Raw genomic sequence first — 23,558 nt, forward strand, 5'->3', positions numbered from 1 at the left:
AGAACACTCAGGACCTCCGACTGGGCTGAAGGATCACCTTCCAACAGGACAATGACCCTAAGCACACAGCAAAGACAATGCAAGAGTGGCATAGGGGCAACTCTGTGAATGTCCTTGAGTGGCCCAGATAAATCATATATCACTGGAGAAACCTGAAAATGGCTGTCCACTGATGTTCCCAATTCAACCTGACAGAGCTTGAGAGGGTCTGCAAAGAAGAGTGGCAGAAAATACCCAAATCAAGGCTAGCAAAACATGTTGCATCATACCCAAAAATACTTCAGGTGCTTCAACTAAGTACTGAGTTAAGGGTCTTAAAACTTATGTCAATGTGATATTTCAGTTTTTTCTTTTTAATTTAATTAATATTTATTTTTTAAATTCAAATAAGTATCATCCAAGCAATCGGGCACACATGTTTATCAATATCTTGGTCCTCTAACAACTTATGTGTTTACTATTATTATTTGTAGTAGTATTAGTAGCAGTAGAAGTGGTATTGCTATCTATAACCAATATGCAAATTTAACTTAATTTTTCTCCTATGAGAAAAATGCTAAAATCATTTTCTATATTTTCCCTCACCAACAAAAAATCTAGTATCATACTGTTAGCTACTAGTTTTGCTATGTTTCGCCAGAAACACGGGCCCATAAGCTCCATACGGAGTTTGTTAAATGGGCCCCTATATGTGTATATATATGTATGTGTTTATATGTGTATATATGTATGTAAATGCATATATACACATATAAATACATCTGTACACACACACACACACACACACACACATATATATATATATATATATATATATATATACACACACATATTTAGGCATGGCTATGTAACAATATACATGTTAAAGCCCTTTGCAGCCCTTTTTTGTCAAACACCTTATACTATATATCTTTGAGCCCTTACAGTATATAAACACTGATAAAAATGATTAAAAAAAATATTTTGTGTTTTATGCAACTTTATTTTCTTCTCCTACCCTTTACGCAAGCTCTCAAGTCACACTAACCCTACGAGCGTAAATTGCGAATTACGCTCGAATACCCTATATCGCTTGCATGCTACAGTTTGCGTGCCACTCATAATCATAAACAAACATAAGAAGGATGTATAGAGGAATTACAAGAAAAGTTAGCCACAAAAATGTATTCTCTCTGATAAATACTGAAGGTTGTCATGAATAAAACAACAACACAAAGTAGTGAAACTGGAGAGAACAAGGAGGGTGTGATAAAATGTGTGAGATTAGAAAACAGAGGAGAAGGGATGGTTGTGTTCTGTCTTTCACATACTGAGAATTTTAGTCCAATTTTCTATCCTGAGTGACAAGCACACTGATTTTGGGCCAAAAAGTATAAGGATATGAAAGATACTGGAAGGTTTTGGTAACATAAACATTAGTAAAAAGTTTAATCACAGCTGCTTACTGTGGGAAATTCCCAAATACAAGTAGCAACTTCTCAAGGTCTGGGGCTCCTGCATGCTGAAGAGGGGTGTGTAGAAACATATTTAACTATAAAAGCTCTCTTCAGGGTTAACGCCTTTGACCTTGAATGACAGTGAAATTGATCAAAACTCCACAGAATGTGACCTAGAATTCTCTGTATACCATGAACTTTAAGAGATAGGTCCACATTCCAACCAAATAATTAACCATTACTTTGTGTTTCTCTTCAATAGGTTTTCGTGAGAGTGCCTTTGCATTCTCATTGCTAGCTGCTGGTGTTATGCACTCGGTAGCCACAGCTTGTAGCCTGGGGAAGCTCCAAGGCTGCGGTTGTGAGTGGAAACGTCGAGGCACCGAGGAGAAGATTCGCCTAAAGCTAAATCAGTTGCAGCTTCAAGCACTATCAAAGGTAAGGGGTCTCTCCAGGGACTTGACACCTCTTCTCAGAGAGACCCCTGAGCCCAGTCCCCAGGACACTTGGGAGTGGGGAGGCTGCAAGCACGAGTTGGAGTTTGGAGAGAAATTCTCAAGGGATTTCCTGGATTCCCGGGAATCACCAAGGGATATTCAAGCAAGAATGAGGATACATAACAATAGAGTTGGCCGACAGGTACTGCATTATGTCCATATTGCCCTATGTTTGAATAAAGTGCTGTATTTCCAATAATTGATAAGCCATAGAAGCAAACAGTAGATATTCTAGATGGATTGTTGGTCTGTTAAACATTGCACCATTACCTATAGTAACAAACATCCAGACCTTGCTATATAGGTTTGGAACAAACCGATGCAGTAAACACATAACCGATATACATCCCTCTAAGTATGTCATGTTAGTTTAAAGAATTATGAACAAGGATGGAATTTTGTAAGTGTTTATTTATTTGAGGAACATTGATATTTCAGAAAAAAAGATTATTTTGTCACCAAGCACATTTGAATAGATTCTTTATTTCAATATTATAAAATGACAATCACATGATTCATATACAAAAAAACCTGATACAGCAATTTAGCTGTTACTCCACTCTAATATAGTGGCCCAATATTATAACAACAAAGCATTATCTTTTCTCAGTAAACTTATAGAAGAATTGAAACTGTTCATTACAAATCACAGAACAGTTTGTTTCCATTGGCTTAAAGTGGCATTCTAAAGCAAACATTAATAAACTAATTTGTCAGAGCATAAGATTTTTACATTAGTTTCCCTTGTCCACTATGCCCTAGTCTAAATACCCCTAATCCGCCATCCCCCAACATCCCCAACACTAAATAAAGTTATTAACCCCTAATCCGCCACCCCCCAAAATCGCTAACACTAATTAAAATTATTAACCCCTAATCTGGCGCACACCCGCATTGTTAACACCTAAATAAACCTATCAACCTCTAAACCACCAGCTCCCCACATCACAAATACTAAACTAAACATATTAACCCCTAAACCGCCGGCCCCCAACATCGCAAATACTAAACTAAACCTATTTACCCATAAACCGCCGGCCCCTTACATCGCAACACACTAAATTCAAATATTAACCCATAAACCTAACACCACCTAACTTTAAATTAAAGTTACAAATTACAATATAACTACCTTGAAGTAAAAAAAAAAACTAAGCTTAAACTATAAATAAACCTAATATAACTATTTTAAAAAACTAAAATAAACAAAAAATAAAAAATCTAAGTTACAAAATTAAAAAATCCTAACACTATGGAAAATAAAAAAACATAACATTACAAATAAAACACTAAAATACAGAAAAAATAATAAACTAAATTATACAAAATAATACAAATTAAACCTAATCTAATACACCAATAAAAACAAAAGAAAAACACCCCAAAATAAAAACACCCCCTAATCTAACAATAAACTACCAATAGCCTTTAAAAGGGCTTTTTGTAGGGCATTGCCTTGAAGCAATAAGCTCTTTTACATAAATGAATTACAAAGTAACCCCTAACAGTAAAAACCCCCACCCAAACAACTCCCCAAAATAAAAAAAAACCTAAGTCTAAAAAAACTAAGCTACCCATTGCCCCTAAAGGGGCATTGTATGGACATTGCCCTTAAAATGACAATCAACTCTTTTGCTGCCCATAAAAAAATAAAAAAGCCCTAATCTAAAAAAAAACACCCCCCAAAAAAAACAAATAACCTAACACTAACTCCAAAAAATGTACTCACAGTTCCTGAAGTCCAGACAATTATCTTCATCCAGGCGGCGACAAGTCTTCATCCAGACGGCGACATCTTCATCCATCAACGGGGCATCTTCTACCTTCATCCTGGTGGCGCAGAGCTGTGGCGGCGCAGAACTGAGCAGTACCGGCGGCGACAACGACATCCAGCGTGGACGCTCCTCTTCATGCAATCTCCACCGCACAAAGATTGAATGCAAGGTACCCGTTTTATATTTTGGGTACCTTGCATTCCTATTGGCTGAAATATTCAAACCAGCCAATAGGATGAGAGCTGCTTAAATCCTATTGGCTGATTAAGCACCACTAGGGTGCGCGAAACACGTAAGACGATTCCCCATCTCTGTTTGCCTTGTCTGGGCTACACTATTTTACTCCAAGCAGTGCCTGCATCTTCTTTCTTGGATTGGTGATTAGGCAGTGTGATCCTCCGCAGCTACGGCACTCTTGGTCATGATGTGTAGCATTACATTTTCAAATATTTGCTTTTTGCACTCAAGCTGTTAGTTGCTGTATTCCAGACACCCCCATTGCCTTTAACTAATTCATACCTATAAGAAATGTACCCACTGCCCATGTTGCTTTGCACTCCCTGCAACAAATGTCAAAAGAGATATAGATTTTGCGCTAGTGGGTATAAGCTCCTTTCACTATTAGAAGCTTCCTCTATGCTTCTCAGGGGGAATTGTAAGAAGAGTAGTTTATAGGAAAGGGCGCTCTAAATAGAGCTAATACCATATGGAGATTTTTAAAATATTTAAAATATATTTGAAAAAATCTCCATATAGTATTAGCTCTATTTAGAGCGGCCTTTCCTATAAACTACTCTTCTTACAACTCCCTGCAACAAGCACTCCATTGATTTACTCATGTAACAGATCTAGATTCTGGCTTTAGGTTTACTGCACCCCTTTCACTCATAATAATACACAGATTATTGACCTAATTAAGGAGATGCTTTTCTATGCACAATTTTGATAACGTCAGCAGTCTCTGTAAGCTCCTCTCAGGAGCTCTTTTTGTTTTTCAAAAGTAAACTTGGGGCTTCACTCAGTTAGTTACTGACAGTTCCCTGGTGCTTGTTACTTAGGTGAGGACAGACTAGATGGCTGGAGTGGTACTGTGCACTTGAACATAGATCCAGTCTTACAGCCTCTCTTCTGCTTATATGGGTGTTCAGCGAATGAAAAAATGAAAAAGCACTGGGGTATTTTTGTTGTCAGGATATATTTTTATTTCCCCCACACACACACACACACACACCAGAAAAACAAAATGTATGCTTACCTGATAAATTTCTTTCTTTCCGGATATGGAGAGTCCACAACGTCATTCAATTACTAGTGGGAATATCACTCCTGATCAACAGGAGGAGGCAAAGAGCACCACAGCAAAGCTGTTAAATGTCACTCCCCTACACATAATCCCCAGTCATTCGACTGAAGGGAAAAGGAAAAAAGGAATAATACAAAGGTGGAGAGGTGCCTTAAGATTAGTAAAAAATAACTGTCTTAATAAATGGTGGGTCGTGGACTTTCCATATCCGGAAAGACATTTTTGTATCAGGTAAGCATACATTTTGTTTTCTTTCCTAAGAAATGGAGAGTCCACGGCATCATTCAATTACTAGTGGGAACCAATACCCAAACTAGAGGACACTGAATGAATAAGGAGGGAGAACAAGAAAGGCAGACCTAAACAGAAGACACCACCACTTGAAGAACTTTTCTCCCAAAGGAAGCCTCAGCCGAAGCAAAAGTATCAAATTTGTAAAATTTGGGAAAAGTATGCAGAGAGGACCAAGTTGCAGTCTTGAAAATCTGTTCCACAGAAGCTTCATTTTTAAACGCCCAAGAGGAGGAGACAGTCCTAGTGGAATGAGCTGTAATTCTCTCAGGAGGCTGCTGACCAGCAGTCTCATAAGCAAAACGAATCACACTTCTCAACCAGAGGGAAAGAGAAGTAGCAGTAGCCTTCTGACCCTTTACGCTTTCCTGAGAAACAAACAGGGACTAGTGAAAATCCTTAGTCGCCTGTAGGTAGAATTTTAGAGCACGTACAACATCCAAGTTGTGCAACAGACGTTCCTTATGAGAAGAAGGATTTGGAAAGAGAGAAGGAACAACAATTTCCTGATTAATATTTCTATCAGAAAGCACTTTAGGAAGAAACCCCAATTTAGTATGAATAACCGCCTTATTGGTAAGAAAGATAAGGTAAGGTGAATCACACTGCAAAGCCGAGAGTTCAGAGACTCTCCGAGCAGAAGAGATAGCAAGAAGAAACAAAACCTTCCAAGACAACAACTTAATATCTATGGAATGCATTTGCTCAAACGGAGCCTGTTGCAAAACTTTAAGAACAATGTTAAGGCTCCAAGGAGGAGCAACAGGTTTAAACACAGGCCTGATTCTGACCAGGGCCTGACAAAAAGATTGAACATCTAGCACATCCGCCAGATGCTTGTGTAACAAAATAGATAATGCAGAAATCTGACCTTTCAGAGAACTGACTGACAATCCCCTCTCCAGACCTTCCTGGAGAAAAGACAAAATTCTAGGAATCCTGACCCTACTCCAAGAGTAGCCCTTGGATTCTCACCAATAAAGGTATTTACACCACACCTTATGATACATTTTTCAAGTAACCGGCTTGCGAGCCTGGATAATGGTCTCAATGACCGACCGAAAATCCATGCTTAGACGGAACAAAGTGTTCAATTTTCAAGCAGGCAGAGAAACGAGATTTGGATGGAGGAATGGACCCTGAGTTAGAAGTTCCTTCCTCAGAGGCAACTTTCAAGGTTGCAAAAATGATATCTTTACTAGGTCTGCATACCAGATCCTGCGAGGCCATGCCGGAGCTATTAGTATTACTGATGCTCTCTCCTGTTTGATACGAGCAATGACTCATGGAAGGAGCGCAAACAGAGGAAACAGGAATGCTAGACCAAAATCCCAAGGAACCCCCAGAGCATCTATCAGGGCAGCCTGAGAATTTCTTGACCTTGAACCGTACCTTGGAAGCTTGGCGTTCTGACGAGATCCAACTCCAGCACCCCCTACTTGAGGGTTAAACTGGAGAACACCTCCAGTCGGAGGACCCACTCCCCGTGATGAAATGTCTGTCTGCTCAGGAAATCCGCCTCTCAGTTGTCCACTCCTAGAATGTGGATGGCAGATAGACAACAATTGTGAGCTTCCGCCCACTGAATAATCCATACCACCTCCTTCATGGCTAAGGAACTCCAAGATCCTCCCTGGTGGTTCATGTAAGCCACTGAGGTGATGCTGTCCGATTGGAACCTGATAAACCGGGCTAAGGACAACTGAGGCCAAGCCATCAGAGAATTGTAAATCGCTCTCAACTCCAAGATGTTTATGGGGAGAGCAGACTCCTCCTGAATCCATAGTCCCTGAGCCTTTAATGAGTTCCAGACTGCTCCCCAGCCTAGCAGGCTGGCGTCCATGTGCCCTGAGACAGATGCTCCTGAGAAAGCCACCACGGAAGAGAGTCTCTTGTCGACTGGTCTAGATCTATCCTCTGAGACAGATCCAAATGGTCTCCGTTCCATTGTCTGAGCATGCATAATTCAAGAGCTCTCAAATGGAATCGAGCAAAGGGAATGATGTCCATGAAAATGACCATCAGACCAATGACCTCCATACATTGAGCTACTGATGGCCGAACAGTAGACTGTAGAGAGAGGCATGAGGAGAAAATTTTGGATTCTCTGGCCTTTATCAGAAAACTTTTCATAGATAGGGAATCTATTATGGTCCCTAAGAAAACTACCCTTGTAGCTGGAACAATGAAACTCTTTTCCAGATTAACTTTCCATCTGTGGGAACGTAGAAAAGACAACAAGATATCTGTATGAGAGTTTGCTTGTTAAAAAGATGGTGCCTGAACCAGTATGTCGTCCATGTAGGGTACCACTGCAATAACCCGAGACCTGATCATTGCCAAAAGAGCCCCCAGAATCTTTGAGAAAATTCTGGGAGCTGTGGCAAGGCCAAACGGAAGAGCCACAAACTGAAACTGTTTGTCTAGAAAGGCAAATCTCAGGAACTTGTGATGATCCCTGTGGATGGGAACATGAAGATACGCATTCCTTCAGGTCTATGATCATCATGAACTGACCCTCTTGGACCAAAGGAAGAATGTAACTAATGGTTTCCATTTTGAAGGAGGGTACTCTGAGAAACTTGTTGAGACACTTTAAGTCTAGAATGGGTCGGAAAGTTCCCTCTTTTTTGGGAACCACAAACAGATTTGAAAAGAATCCTGGGCCCTGTTCCCTTACTGGAACTGGAACATTCACTCCTAGGGAGGAAAGGTCCTGGACGCAGCTAAAGAATGCCTCTCTTTTTACCTGATCTGCAGATAGTCTTGAGAGGTGGATGCTGCCCCTTGGAGGGCAAGATTTGAATTCTATTTTGCAACCCTGAGAAACTATGTCCACAGCCCAAGGATCTGGGACATCCCGTATCCAGGCATGACAAAACAGGGAAAGTCTGCCCTCCACTTGATCTGATCCCAGATTGGGGGGACCCTTCATGCTGACAAAGGGGTCAATTTATCAAGCTCTGTATGGAACTTGATGCCCCTTGTTTCTAAAGACCGCTGCTCCATAACTTGTCTGCCTGCACTGAGGCGGCAGACAGAAATCAACCTGATCCAATACGATCGGGCTGATTGGCATCCCCTGCTTAGCGGGTGATTGGCCATGAATCTGCAGTGGGCAGTATTGCACCAGCAATTCACAAGAACTGCTGGAGCAATGATAAATGCCAACAGTGTATGCCGTCTGCATTTATCGATGTGCGGCAGACATGATACGCTACATTGTATCATGTCCGTCCGCACTATAATAAATATACCCCTTAGACTCAGCTGAGGGTATCTTTGATTGCTTCCCCTTGTTCCAAGGCTAATTGGGAGTCCAAGAAGACTTGGACTGCTCCTGCTTAGAATAGGGAGACTTTTGACCTTTGAAGTTACGAAAGGAACAGGCGTCCTTTAGTCCTGTTTTTCTTGTCTTGCGGTAGAAAAGATCCTTTTATACCTGTAATATCAGAAATTATTTCTGCTAGACCAGGTCCAAACAAGGTCTTGGAAAAGGAAGTGCCAGAAGCTTGGACTTGGAGGTAACATCAGCTGACCAAGATTTAAGCCACAAAGCCCTGCAGGCCAAGACAGAGAAGCCAGACATCTTGGCTCCCAGTCTAATAATTTGTATGATAGCATCAGAAAAAAAGAAATTGGCTAGTTTGAACCTTAATCCTGTCTGGATCTCCTCCAATGGAGTCTCTACTAAAATTGATTCAGACAAGGCATCGCACCAATAGGATGCAGCACTTGCTACTGTGGCAATGCAAATTGCAGGTTGCCCTGGTGAACATGCATCTTTTTCAAATAAGCCTCCAGCTTCTTGTCTATAGGATCCTTAAAGTAGCAGCTATCCTCTATAGGGATCGTAGTTCTCTTAGCCAGAGTAGATATAACCCCCTCTACTTTAGGCACTGTGCGCCATGAATCTTTAATGGAGTCAGCAACAGGAAACATCTTTTTAAAGATGGAAAATGGGGTGAAAGGTATCCCTGGCCCTGGCTTCTCCCATTCCTGTGAAATAATCTCAGTCACATGGTCTTGAACAGGAAACACTTCCACAAAGGCAGGAACATCATAGTATTTGTTAAGCTTACTAGATTTTTTTAGGGTTGACTGTGACAGGTGAGTCGGAGTCGTCCAAAGTCTCCAATACCTCCTTTAACAGTACACGAAGGTGTTCACGCTTAAACCTGAAGTTTACCTTTTCAGCATCAGATAAAGGAATTATACAGTCAGAATCTGAGATTTCACCCTCAGAAGCTACCAAGGTAACCTCCTCCTCAGAGTTATGAGGGAGGACAACCTGTTTTGCAGCAGATGGGGCAGACACCTTTTTTAGATTTGCTCGCGTTTCCCCAACAAAGGAAAAACAGATAATCCCGTAGATATCGCAGAAGATACCTGTGCAGCAAAATCTGGAGGCAAAAAACTCTGGAGGCTGAGAGGAACTGCAAGGCACTGTATGTGACGCTATTAAGGCTTGGGACGTTTGAGGAGAAAGCTGTGTCAATGCCTGAACAACATCATCCTGAGAGACATAAGGCACAAAGGGCAGAAGTTTGTCTTTACACTCTAATGTACTGTCAAAAAATGTAGAACAAAATTGCATGGGCAAAACAATTTTGGCCTCAAGACATAATAAACATTTATCAAAGGTACCTTCTTGTTCCATGTCCATAGCTACACAGAATAATTTTGGTCCCAAAAGTAAAGGAAAAAAAAAAAAAAAAATTTATTAAAAATTCTGTCACTTTAAGACTGGACTTCAAACTGACAGAGCGGTTACACAAAAATAATTGTCTAAAAAAAAAATACACACAGGATCTCTACACCTTAGCATATGTGTCCTACCGTCCTCCAGAGGCTTACAAGTAGTCAGATACAGCTCACGAATGACTACTTCATCGAGCCGTGCTGAGGGGAAGATGCCACTTCACTCCATGTCGGATAAACAAATGATCACATGACCGGCACTGGCACATAGGAACTGTGTCGCAAGTAAAAGCGCGCGTTCTAGATTGAAACAAACTGATTTTTTTTAATGCTTCCCTTAAGAAAAAGATTTTGAAACGCTTTTTTTTTTTTTTTTTTTTTAAACTATAAGAAAAATAAAAGCCTCCTCATATCCATCTGACAAAATGCCCCATTAAAACAGTCCACATCATAGGAGAGATTAGTATAAAATGTTCCACAATGTTAACATTCCCCTATGAGGAGAAACTTAACTTCTTAGTCTCCACATACTAGTGCCTGCACACTGCCTCAGAAAATCCTATTTATAAAAGATTTTATATGTCCCAATAATGCCGCAGAATTAACTCACGGCAAGATTATGAGTTTTGCGTTATGAGCGGCTTGGTACTAACTAGCAAGTTATTTCCACCGCTCACCTTTAATAGCACTGCTATTACAGGTTTTCAAAAACCCGGCATTAGCTGGCAATATGGCAGCGTTGAGCTCCATACCGCACACAAATACCAGCGCTGTTTTGAACTGGTTTTACGTACTCGTGCTCGATTTCCCTATAGACATCAATGGGGAGAGCCGGTTGAAAAAAATCCTAACACCTGCAAAAAAGGAGTGTAAAGCTCCGTAACGCAGCCCCATTGATTCCTATGGGCAAAGAAAAGTTATGTTTACACCTAATCTGCCGCCCCCAATGTTGCGACACCTACATTACACTTATTAACCCCTAATCTACCACCCCTAACATCGCCACCACCTACATTACAGTTATTAACCCCTAATCTGCCACCCCCAACGTCGCCGCCATCTACATTACAGTTATTAACCCCTAATCTGACGCCCCCAATGTCTCCGACACCTACCTACACTTATTAATCCCTAATTTGCCGCCCCCAATGTCGTCTCTACCTACCTACACTTATTAATCCCTAATCTGCAGCCCCCAATGTCACCGCCGCCACTATACTAAAGTTATTAACCCCTAAACCTCTGGCCTCCCACATTACTAACACTAAATACATAAATTAACCCCTAAACCTAACCCTAAGTCTAACCCTAACCCTAACACCCCTAACTTTAATATAATTAAAATAAATCTAAATAAAGCTTACTATTATTACCTAACTAATACATATTTAAAACTAAATACTTACCTGTAAAATAAACCCTAAGCTAGCTACAATATAACTAATAGTTACATTGTAGCTAGCTTAGGTTTTATTTTTATTTTACAGGTAAGTTTGTATTTATTTTAACTAGGTAGAATAGTTAGTAAATAGTTATTAACTATTTACTAACTATCTAGTTAAAATAAATACAAATTTACCTGTAAAATAAAACCTAACCTGTCTTACACTAACACCAAAAATTACACTACAATTAAATAAATTACATAAATTAAATACAATAACTAAATTACAAAAAATAAAAAACACTAAATTACACAAAATAAAAAAGAAATTATCAAATATTTAAACTAATTACACCTAATCTAATAGCCCTATCAAAATAAAAAAGCCCCCTCCCCCAAAATAAAAAACCCCTAGCCTAAACTAAACTGCCAATAGCCCTTAAAAGGGCCTTTTGCGGGGCATTGCCCCAAAGGAATCAGCTCTTTTACCTGTAAAAAAAAATACAAACAACCCCCAACAGTAAAACCCACCACCCACACAACAAACCCCCCCCCCCAAATAAAACCCTATCTAACTAAACCTAAGCTCCCCATTGCCCTGAACAGGCCAGACCAGACATCCATCCTCATTGAATCCGGGAGAGGTCTTCATCCAAGCGGCAAGAAGTCCTCAACAAATCCGGGAGAAGTCTTCATCCAAGCTGCAAGAAGTCTTCATCCAGACAGCATCTTCTATCTTCATCCTTCTGACGCGGAGCAGCTCCATCTTCAAGACATCCGGCGTGGAGCATCCTCTTCATACGGTCCCAGTCGTACACTGAAGGTTCCTTTAAATGACCTCATCCAAGATGGCGTCCCTTGAATTCCAATTGGCTGATAGAATTCTATCAGCCAATCGGAATTAAAGATGAAAAAATCCTATTGGCTGATGCAATCAGCCAATAGGATTAAGCTTCAATCATATTGGCTGATCCAATCAGCCAATAGGATTGAGCTTGCATTCTATTAGCTGATTGTAACAGTCAATAGAATGCAAGCTCAATCCTATTGGCTGATTGGATCAGCCTATAGGATTGAAGCTCACATTCTATTGGCTGATTGGAACAGCCAATAGAATGCAAGCTCAATCCTATTGGCTGATGCAATAAGCCAATAGGATTTTTTCACCTATAATTCCGATTTGCTGATAGAATTCTATCAGCCAATCTGAATTCAGGGGACGCCATCTTGGATGACGTCATTTAAAGGAACCTTCAGTATACGGCTGAGACCGTATGAAGAGGATGCTCCTCGCCAGATGTCTTGAAGATGGACCCGCTCCGCGTTGGAAGGATGAAGATGGAAGATGCCGTCTGGATGAAGACTTCTGCCAATCGGAGGATGACTTCTTGCTGCTTGGATGAAGACTTCTCTCGGATTCGTTGAGGACTTCTTGCCACTTGGATGAAGACTTCTCCCGGATTCATTGAGGATGGATGTCAGGTCTTCAAAAACTGTAAGTGGATCTTCGGGGGTTAGTGTTAGGTTTTTTTTAAGGGTTTATTGGGTGAGTTTTATTTGTAGGTTAGGGACTTTGAGCTAAAAAAGAGCTAAATGCCCTTTAAAGGGCAATGCCCATCCATATTCCCTTTTAAGGGCAATGGGGAGCTTAGGTTTATTTAGACAGGGTTTTATTTGGGGAATTTGGTTGTCTGGGTGGTGGGTTTTACTGTTGGGGGGATTGTTTGTATTTTTTTTACAGGTAAAAGAGCTGATTTCTTTGGGGCAATGCCCACAAAATACCCTTTTAAGGGCTATTGGCAGTTTAGTTTAGGCTAGCGTTTTTTTTATTTTTGGGGGGGACTTTTTTATTTTGATAGGGCTATTAGATTAGTTGTAATTAGTTTAAATATTTGATCATTTCTTTTTTATTTTGTGTAATTTAATTGATTGTATTTAATTAATGTAATTGATTTAATTGTAGTGTAATGTTAGGTGTTAGTGTAAGACAGGTTAGGTTTTATTTTACAGGTAAATTTGTATTTATTTTAACTAGATAGTTAGTAAATAGTTAATAACTATTTACTATCTATTCTACCTAGTTAAAATAAATACAAACTTAGCTGTGAAATAAAAATAAAACCTAAGATAGATACAATGTAACTATTATTTATATTGTAGCTATCTTAGGGTTTATTTTACAGGTAGGTATTTAGTTTTAAATGGGAATTATTTAGTTATTGATAGTAATTTTATTTAGATTTATTTTAATTATATTAAAGTTAGGGGTGTTAGGGTTAGACCTAGGGTTAGGGTTAGGTTTAGGGTTTAATAACTTTAGTATAGTGGCAGCGGTGATATTGGGGACGGCACATTAGAGGTTAATAATATTTAACTAGTGTTTGCGATGCGGGAGTGCAGCGGTTTAGGGGTTAATATGTTTATTATAGTGGCGGCGATGTCCGGAGCGGCAGATTAGTGGTTAATACATTTATTATAGTGTTTGCAATGTGGGAGGGCCTCGGTTTAGGGGGTTAATAGGTAGTTTATGGGTGTTAGTGTACTTTGTAATACTTTAGTTATGAGTTTTATGCTACAGCTTTGTAGCGCAACCCATAACTACTGACTTTAGATGGCGGAACGAATCTTGACTGTATGGGCTGTAACGCTCACTTTTTGACCTCCCAGGCAAAACTCGTAATAGCGGTGCTATGGAAGTCCCATTGAAAAAGGACATTTTGAAAGGTGCGGTAGTTACGTTGCATTACGGCCAAAAAAGTGTGCGGTACAGCTATACCTACATGACTCGTAATACCGGCGGTAGTGAAAAAGCAGCATTATGAGCCATAACGCAAAACTCGTAATCTAGCCGTCAGTTACTAAAGTGAAAGTCTCCAATCCCTAGAAGACAAAAAGCACTTACAGTATCATACAAAGTGAGTACACCCCTAACATTTTTGTAAATATTTTATTATATCTTTTTATGTGAAAACACTGAAGAAATGACACTTTGCTACAATGTAAAGTAGTGAGCGTACAGCATGCATAACAGTGTAAATTTGCTGTCCCCTCAAAATAACTCAACACACAGCCATTAATGTCTAAACCGTTGGCAACAAAAGTGAGTACACCCCTAAGTGTAAATGTGCAAATTGGGCCCAATTAGCCATGTTCCCTCCCCAGTGTCATGTAAAAGGTTAGTGTTACAAGGTCTCAGGTGTTAATGGGGAGCAGGTGTGTTAAATTTGGTGTTATCACTCTCACACTCTCTCATACTGGTCACTGGAAGAACATGGCACCTCATGGCAAAGAACTCTCTGAGGATCTGAAAAAAAGAATTGCTGCTCTACATAAAGATGGCATAGGCTATTAGTAGATTGGCAAGACCCTGAAACAGAACAGGTTTACTCAGAACAGGCCTCGCCATGGTTGATCAAAGTCATATCCAGAGGTTGTCTTTGGGAAAAAGACGTATGAGTGCTGCCAGCATTGCTGCAGAGGTTATAGGGGTGGGGGGCCAGCCTTTCAGTGCTCAGATCATACGCCGCACACTGCATCAAATTGGTCTGCATGGCTGTCATCCCAGAAGGAAGCCTCTTCTAAAGATGATGCACAAGAAAGCCCGCAAACAGTTTGCTGAAGACAAGCAGACTAAGAACATGGATTACTGGAAACATGTCCTGTGGTCCGATGAGACCAAGATAAACTTATTTGGTTCAGATGGTGTCAAGCGTGTGTGTCAACAACTAGGTGAGGAGTACAAAGACAAGTGTGTCTTGCCTACAGTCAAGCATAGTGGTGAGAGTGTCATGGTCTGGGCCTACTGAAGAGAATAACTTGGACTCAGCTAAACCCAAATCATTGCTTGCAGGGAAAAGTACCCAAAAAAGGAATTAATTTCTTCAGACACCAAACTTCACCTCCTCCATTGACAGAGGCAAAGAGAATGACTAGGGATTATGGGTAGGGGAGTGACACTTAACAGTTTTGCTGTGGTGCTCTTTGCCTTCTCCTGCTGGCCAGGAGTGATATTCACACTAGTAATTGAATAGAGTTGTGGACTCCCCATATCTTAGGAAAGAAAATACCATTACCTGCCCTTGTACCTGCTGAAATCCCCAACCTATTCTAAAAGCTTGGGGACAGAAATGGATTGTGCGCCTTTGGGGAAATCAACAAGGTGCTACTGCTCCAGAACAGGCTCCATTCCTCATTCATGTGTTCTCTACGTGCTGCTAGTGCTGTGCATGCCCTGCAGTAATCACTCTGAGATCTGATGGCGGCACAGTGAACGGCCTGTATCACCCCATAATATAGCCCTAAAAGTTAATCAAAAAGTGCTGCCCCTCCCATCTTCCCCAAAACAGCCGTCCTAGGTACAGACCTAGGCCATAATACCCCCATGACATAGCTGCAGATAAAGACCATAAAATGATCAAACATAATAAAAAATATATAAGTTTGGTCTTAGCTGAATCAGAGGATGAAAAATGTTGAGATTTTTTTCTTGCAATTAGATAGCTACAGGTTTCTTCTGTGGATAGTGATAATATATATATATATATATATATATATATATATATACTATATATATATATATATATATATATATATATATATATATATACTATATATATATATATTTATACTATATATATATATATTTATACATACATATAATATAATCATCACTATCCACAGAAAAAATAAATAAATGCCTGTGTATATATATATATATATATATATATATATATATATATATATATATATATATATATATATATATATATATATATATAATTTTATGTTTCCGACACTTTAGGCAAGTTTTTCTCTAAAATTCCTGGTAACAAAGGGGTTAGGTATTGTTCTCCAAAATATCTACATACCTTTTAAGGGCTAGATTAGAAGTGGAGTGCTAATTTATCGCTCACCCACAAACAGCAAATTTGCCCCTTTGCAGACATGCGATAAATAACCAGCCATTACAAGTGGCTGGTTAATGCTACCGCAAACTCGTGGTAGCAATTAGCGCTTATAAAATAAATCAGAGATTAGATCTCTGGTTAATTTTATAAATGTCCCCCAAATGCCCCCAAACTTAAAGGGACACAACATTTTTCTTTCATGATTTAGAAAGAGCATACAATTTTAAACAACTTTCTCATTTACTTCTATTATCTAATTTGCTTCATTTACTTTATATTATTTGCTGAAAAGCATATCTAGATATGCTCAGTAGATGCTGATTGGTGGCTGCACATAGATGCCTCATGTGATTGGCTCACCCATGTGCATTGCTATTTCTTAAACAAAGTATATCTAAAGAATGTTACAAATTAGATAATAGAAGTAAATTGGAATGTTATTTAAAATTGTATTCTCTACCTGATTCATGAAAGAAAATTTGGGGGTTTAGTGTCCCTTTGTGTAAGTTTTTTGTTGTTTTTTTAAATTTGTCTTTAAAAACAAAAACAAAAAAACAACTGCACTTTTTGCAGTTTTGGGGGGGGGGGCTAAAATTGGTGCCTGTGGGGTGTTAGAAAAAAACGGCACTAAAAAGTGCCTTTACATTGTGGTCTATGGGAACTGTGTGTTGACTATAAATATATATGTATATGCTTATATAAATATGTATGTATGTGTATATACACATATTAACATAAATATATTTATATAGATATAGATTTACATTTGCTGCACATCCCTGCACTACTTACCCCCTTCGCTGCGCTAGTTCTCACTACCTCGAAGGCAAGTAGCAGTACATGAAGCGGCCTGATCAGGCCCAAATCTTTGTTTACAACTTAACACCAGTATAGCAGCATGTCACATGCCGTAGGGGAATTCCATTGTGCAGAAAGAGATGAAGTGCCAGCGTACAGCAGAGATTAGCTGATAAAGTCTTCTTAAATGCCCTCACACAGAGCGCACTAATTAAACACTAATGATTTACAGTCCTATGGAAGTAAAAAAATATGGAATGCAGCTTTTTAGCCACATAACTCTTTTAGTTGTCTAGAATTAGAAACCTAAATGCATTTTCAACATCATGAACAAGGTTCAGCTTCATTATTACTTTTCATTATTTATTTGGTTTAATCCCATGAAGAATCTTCACCCATAGGTAAAACAGAAAAAAGGGAAAAATGAATAAGTTAGTAGCATAGAATAAGGTTGTCGAGCTTCATTTTCCCCCTGACCTGCAACCTTCACCAAATTGCATAATTTGTGTTCAGGGAGACTTGTAGGTGGGGTCATGAACTCATGATTCCTAGTAAATTACGTAGTTTAGATAGAGAATACAGTTTAAAGGGACTTTTCAATGTACTTCTATTATCAATTTTGCTTCAGTTTCTTGGTATCATTTAAAAAGGCTCAGGAGCAGCAATGCAATACAGGGACCTAGCTGCTCAGCCACATGACACTAGCTAAGCAGATATGTTTAGCTAGCTCCCAGTGGAGCATTGCTAATCCTGAACCTGTCTAGTGCACTGATTGCTGCTCTGGATCTCACTTGAACTATACATTTAACTAGGTGTTTAACCCATTTGCAGTGGTTAAATACATAGCTAATTTTAAGAAATAGCACATTAATAACATGTTCATTATACCATTTTCTTTCTGCATTTTTATGTCCCTTTAATGAATTTTAAGTAAATATTAGGCACACACAATTATGTACTATGCTAAAGACCATTTTGCAAGGTTAAATCCCATTGGAATGCTCTACATACACACATCCAATAGCATAATAAAAGTAACATAAATGCTAACATATGAAGCCAATTTTAATAACTTTCAAAATTAACCTCCACATATTTGTGGTGGTAAAATCTTTATCAAAATCTTTAAAGGCTGAAAAAACTTTCTGAAACTAATAATGTTGCGTTATGGATAACTGCAAAGCCAACACTCTTGCTGACCTGTGATTTTATACTTTTTTGCAGGCAGTGACAGAGAATATGAAACGGAGGTGCAAGTGCCACGGAACATCGGGAAGTTGCCAGTTCAAGACATGTTGGCATGTGACGCCAGACTTCCGTGCTGTCAGCACCCTATTGCGGGACAAACTGCAACGTGCAGTCTTTGTTAACTCACGCAACAAAAACAGTGGAGCCTTCCATCCACGGCTTAATAAAAAACGCTTAGCTCGTGAGCTTGTTTATTTTGAGAAGTCTCCTGACTTTTGTGAAAGAGACCCCCGTGTGGACTCGCCAGGGACTCAAGGGCGAGTATGCAACAAGACAAGCCAGCAGATGGACAGCTGTGCCAGCCTGTGCTGTGGTCGAGGGCACAACATACTAATGCAGACCCGTAGGGAACGATGTAACTGCCGATTCCACTGGTGTTGTTATGTGATGTGTGAGGAGTGCCGTGTCACTCAGTGGGTCAATGTCTGCAAATAATTCAGACTTGAGTTACAAGCTCTTTTATTTGGACTGTCACATTTTTTTCATTTAATTTATTATTTTATAGTACTGGAAGGGTATGCAGCTCTGTATATAAAATGTATATGAACAATGGGTCACCATCAAAAGGAACTTTAAGTTTGTCTTTAGTTGCCTTCAGACCGTTGGATATCATTGGACTCAAACTCACATGGAAATAACAGTGATATTCAGACCTTGAAAACACAGATTTTTTTCTTCTATCCCACCACAATGTTTCAGAGTTATAAAATGTTAAATATAACAAAATAATGAAAACAGAAGCACTGAAAAGCAACATGGGACATATAGATTATTCTACCATTTTATATGTTTAGCTTCTGTCTAGATAGTGGTACAGTAACTCTGATATAACTGGTATGAGAAGCTGCAGGCGTTTTGTGGTCTGATACTGTTGCAACATAGTCATAAATAAATGTATTTCCTGCAAGCACAGGGAAATCTTCTTAAACAAGAAAAAACACAAAGGCAGGAATGTTATATGGACTCTAAGCACAATATGCACTAAGTTAATATGTCTCTTTAGTGAAACAACCCTCTTTATTCCGGAATTTTATTTAAAAAAAAAAGTAAAATATTTTTCAGCTTTAAAGACACATTTTGGCAAATGAAAAAACAGCACTTTCTTTCACAAGAGACTTTTCTCACTCAAACTTATGCATATTGCCAAAAAAGCTATACAGTGATAAGAACAATCAGTCATCTGCTATATACTGTAAAAATGACCTGCCCATTTTGTAAGCTGATTTGTTAGTAGGGTCACCAAGTGTCCAGTATTCAACTGGACAGTCTAGTATTTTAGCAGGCAGTAAAATCTTCACAAAAATACAGGACAGCCAAAGAGGCAAAATTATTGATTTGTATGTTACTAGCAGCCAAGGGGTAAAATGACTGCTCAGCTGTAAAAATATAAATGGTGGGTTCAAGAGTGGGGGCTAAGGTAGATCTTTTGGGGAAGGCATTGTGTGATCCTACCTACCATTGTGCCGAGTCAGCAACAGATTGTCCAGTATTTTTGTGGAGGACAGTTGGCAACCCTATTTGTTACGGCATGTAATTTGTGTAGCCAAAGGGGTTAAATACCTAGGTAAAGTCCTACAACACAGCCTGGGAGCCAATCAGGAGTGGCAGCCACACATAGCTGCAATCATCAGATGTGTCCTGCTTGGGACTTTACCTGTGTGATTCCTTTGAGGGGTGTAAATACACAGATATTTATTGTTAGTAATGCAAAAATGGTGCACTCTAATAAATTATAAAAAGCTATTTTTTTCATTAAGATGTCCCTTTATTTAAAGGGATATGTTAGAGCAAATTATTATTTTACTATTGTTTGTACAAAGGGTTACACATAGCTAAATTCAGCTCTGAAGCAGCAATGCACAACTAGCCTAATCATTGTTGCTGAGCCAATCAGAACAGCATATGTGCGTAGTCATCACTTAGTGGCCCTGTTTAGCTTAGGAGTGGAAGTGTATTATAGCTATGTGGACAACAGATAGTGCTATAAGAAAATTCTACAATGCATTAAAACATTTTATTATTGCTCTTTTACGTCCCTAACACAGAAATAGCTAACATTAGAAGTATGAGAATCCCCTCATGATGTGAAATGCAACATACAGAACAGCAGTTACTTTGCAAGTACACACCACCAGCACACATATTCTTCAGCAGTGGTGCAGACTACACACTGCCGGTCCTTCTGCTAGTTTAAACAGGTGCCATGTAGATCAAACTTAACATAAGACCCAGTACTGAGGCTACAATGTATTCTGTAGATCAAATATTTAGACACTCTTTAGAAGTTTGTGCATATTGAAAAATATATATTTATTTTGCATTGTAAAATGTGTTTGCTGGCCTCAAGTAAGGGACACGCAACTTTTTTTTTTTTTCTGCAATCCACAAGAAACATTGCAGTATGAGCAGTGTAGTGTACTGATAAAACAGCACTGAATGAGTTAAATGTAACCTACCATGGACCACCTATACCCATTCAAAATAGCACAGCATGCTCTCGCATCCAGCTTCACAAGCTGGCGCTGCCCTCACTTTCTCAAAGTGTTAAGGGATTACGCACTGTGTGGCATTAAATGCATTTCGCCCTGGATGCAAGGTGCTAAACTATAATTGCTATTACTGAATTGAGAACGCCATAATGATTCTGATAGACTGAACTGCCTGACTTGTCTTTAGTGAGAAACCCCGAGAGGTATGGCCATCCAGTGATGTAATACCAAAGGCGGCTGCGGGGGGTTTAAATTTAACAGCTTTATAAAATATAAACAAAAAATACTGCTCATACAGTAATATTTTAAGCAATATTTTATGTCCACTGCAGAAAATGTGCCTTTAAAGGAACATGAAACCCAACATTTGTCTTTCATGATTCAGAGAGTATACAAATTTATTCAACTTTCCATTTAACTTCTATAATCTAATGTTCTTTGTTCTCTTGTTATCCTTTGTTGAAAATAATAATTAGGAAGGCTTGCAAGCAGCAATGCACTACTGTGAGCTAGCTGCTAATTGGTGGCTCTTTGTATTCTCTCACTTGGGGCCTGATGATACAAGATTCTCCTGTTTGGAGAGAAATTATAGTGCAGACTTCACAGGTGTTGAACAGAATGCTGAAAGAAATATAGCCGGAACCTGAAATTCCCAGAGAGATGAGAGCTGCCTCCCACAAACCTCTACACTCAGATGAGATGATCTAAAATGATCTTCCAGCACTGCGAGATCTCTCACAAGATTCTAGACAGGAAAATGTTGCTATACTTTGCTAAGGAGTGTTCCCTGCATTTACGTATGTGAAGGAGAGACAAGTACAGGGCAGTAAAGCACTGCATAACATGAGAGTTTTGTTACAATTTGTACTTTATATTACTTTACACTTCGGATTGGGTCAAGTTTTATTACATTTAAGTTTTGCACTCTCATTTGTATTTTAATGCATTTAGATTTTGTATACAGCTGTGATTTAACAAATTCTGATTATGCTTTGTAAGTTTCTGTGTTACTTTAACAAATAAGGATCATGTGTTGTATATTTCTGTATATATTTACAAATTGCATTGCACTTTGTAGTGCTCAATTGGAAACTAAAACTGACAGCTTCAGAAAGTGGAAAGGACAGGTGTTTTCCCTGGGCTGAAAAGGGGAGTTCACAGGGTATGGTCTGAAGCTCTCTCACAATTCTCATGAAATGCTGTAAGAATTTTACACATGTTGATCTCACTGATTTTTTATCTGAATGCAGATGAAGTTTGCTCAAAAATCACAATACACTTATTTAAATGACAGAAAAAAAATATATACTAAACTAGAGTCAAAATCAAGTTAAATCATAGTGAAAACATTCAGTTTATTTTGGATTTGCTGCAAACTGAGACTTTATATGAGTCCCAGGTGCTCAGCTGTTAACTTTACACTTCCCTGTGAAATTTTGTATCCAGATTCTGTTCTTCTTCTTATGGAATTCAGTGAGTTCAGCCCCTATGATGTTTGCTCTATAATTTTTCTCCAAACTAGAGAATCTTTGACTATTGGGCACATAGAAAGTAATGAAGTTCTCTGGGAAACTAAAGTTGTCAGTTTTATTTAAAATAGAAAAAATACAAAGTGCATTGTAATCTGTAAAAGACACAAATAAATATACAAAGTATGACCCTAATATGTTACAAAGAAACTGTAAATGCATAATCAGAATTTGAAACATCACAATCCTAAATACACCTGCTGTATAAAGAATCTTAATGCATTAAAATACAAAATAGAAAGTGCAAAGCTTAAATTTAATAAAACTTAAAAGGAGATAATCTGAAGTGAAAAGTAATATAAAACACAACGCACAAAGTATAAATGCAGCAGAACTCTCATGTTATGCAGTGCTATATTGTACTGGGCTTGTCTCTCCTTCACATACAGAAATGCAAGGAACAACCCTTGGAGAAGTAAAGCAAAATCTGCATTTTTTAGAATCTTGTGAGAGATCTCGCACTGCTGAATTAACATTTTAATATTGTCTCGTCTGAGCAGAGAACTTTTTATCATCAGGCTCTTGATAAGTTCAGCTACCTTCCAGTAGTGCATTGCTGTTACTTCAACCGAGGATAACAATAGAACAAAGCAAATTGGATAATAGAAGTAAATGGGAAAGAATTTTATACTCTATTTGAATCATGAAATTATTTGTTTTGGTTTCATATCCCTTTAATTCAAATGGTAGTTTGAGTAATGTTTGTGGTAAATATCATCTGTAAGGTGAAAGTATCACTGATATGGTTTTGTAGAAGGTAACAGAAAAATAAAAAAATGCAGTTAGATTTCATTTCTTGGCAGTTTCTTGATGTTGCTGCAGTTTTTTTTTCCCAACAGAGTTTTACTATTTGAACAGTGATTTCTCAGCAAACAGTACAGCCAATGAGAAGCCATGCTGCCTTTTCTATTGCCTGTATTAGGCATGATATACGCTCTTATGTCTGGCTTCTCAAGGAAGAGGGGTTACAGACACAAACTATACTAAGTCAATAGAAAAACTGTGCAACCAGCTGCTAAAAATTAGGGAAAAAAGTGCTGTCACTTTGAGGGGACAAGGGGGCTTGCAGGACACTAATAAAAGCAAAATAATTATCCATTCCCCAGTTCTGCATAACCAACAGAGTTATATTAATATACTTTTTACCTCTGTGATTACCTTGTATCTAAGCTTCTACAGACTGCCCCCTTATTTCAGTTC

General features: G+C 38.7%; 1 protein-coding gene across 2 annotated transcripts in view; it reads left to right on the plus strand.

The window, feature by feature from the left end:
• WNT10B (Wnt family member 10B) overlaps positions 1-23,150 on the plus strand; it is a 74,148-nt gene extending 50,998 nt beyond the window's left edge. For both annotated transcript variants that reach the window (XM_053708066.1, XM_053708065.1), the window contains 2 exons: positions 1,699-2,075; positions 18,317-23,150. In XM_053708066.1, the coding sequence (XP_053564041.1) occupies positions 1,699-2,075; positions 18,317-18,775 (836 nt within the window). In that variant the 3' untranslated portion in view covers positions 18,776-23,150. The remainder of the gene's footprint in view (positions 1-1,698; positions 2,076-18,316) is intronic.
• The last annotated feature ends 408 nt before the right edge of the window (positions 23,151-23,558 follow it).

This window comes from Bombina bombina, chromosome 3, assembly GCF_027579735.1.
Source record: "Bombina bombina isolate aBomBom1 chromosome 3, aBomBom1.pri, whole genome shotgun sequence".
Lineage (NCBI taxonomy): Eukaryota > Metazoa > Chordata > Amphibia > Anura > Bombinatoridae > Bombina > Bombina bombina.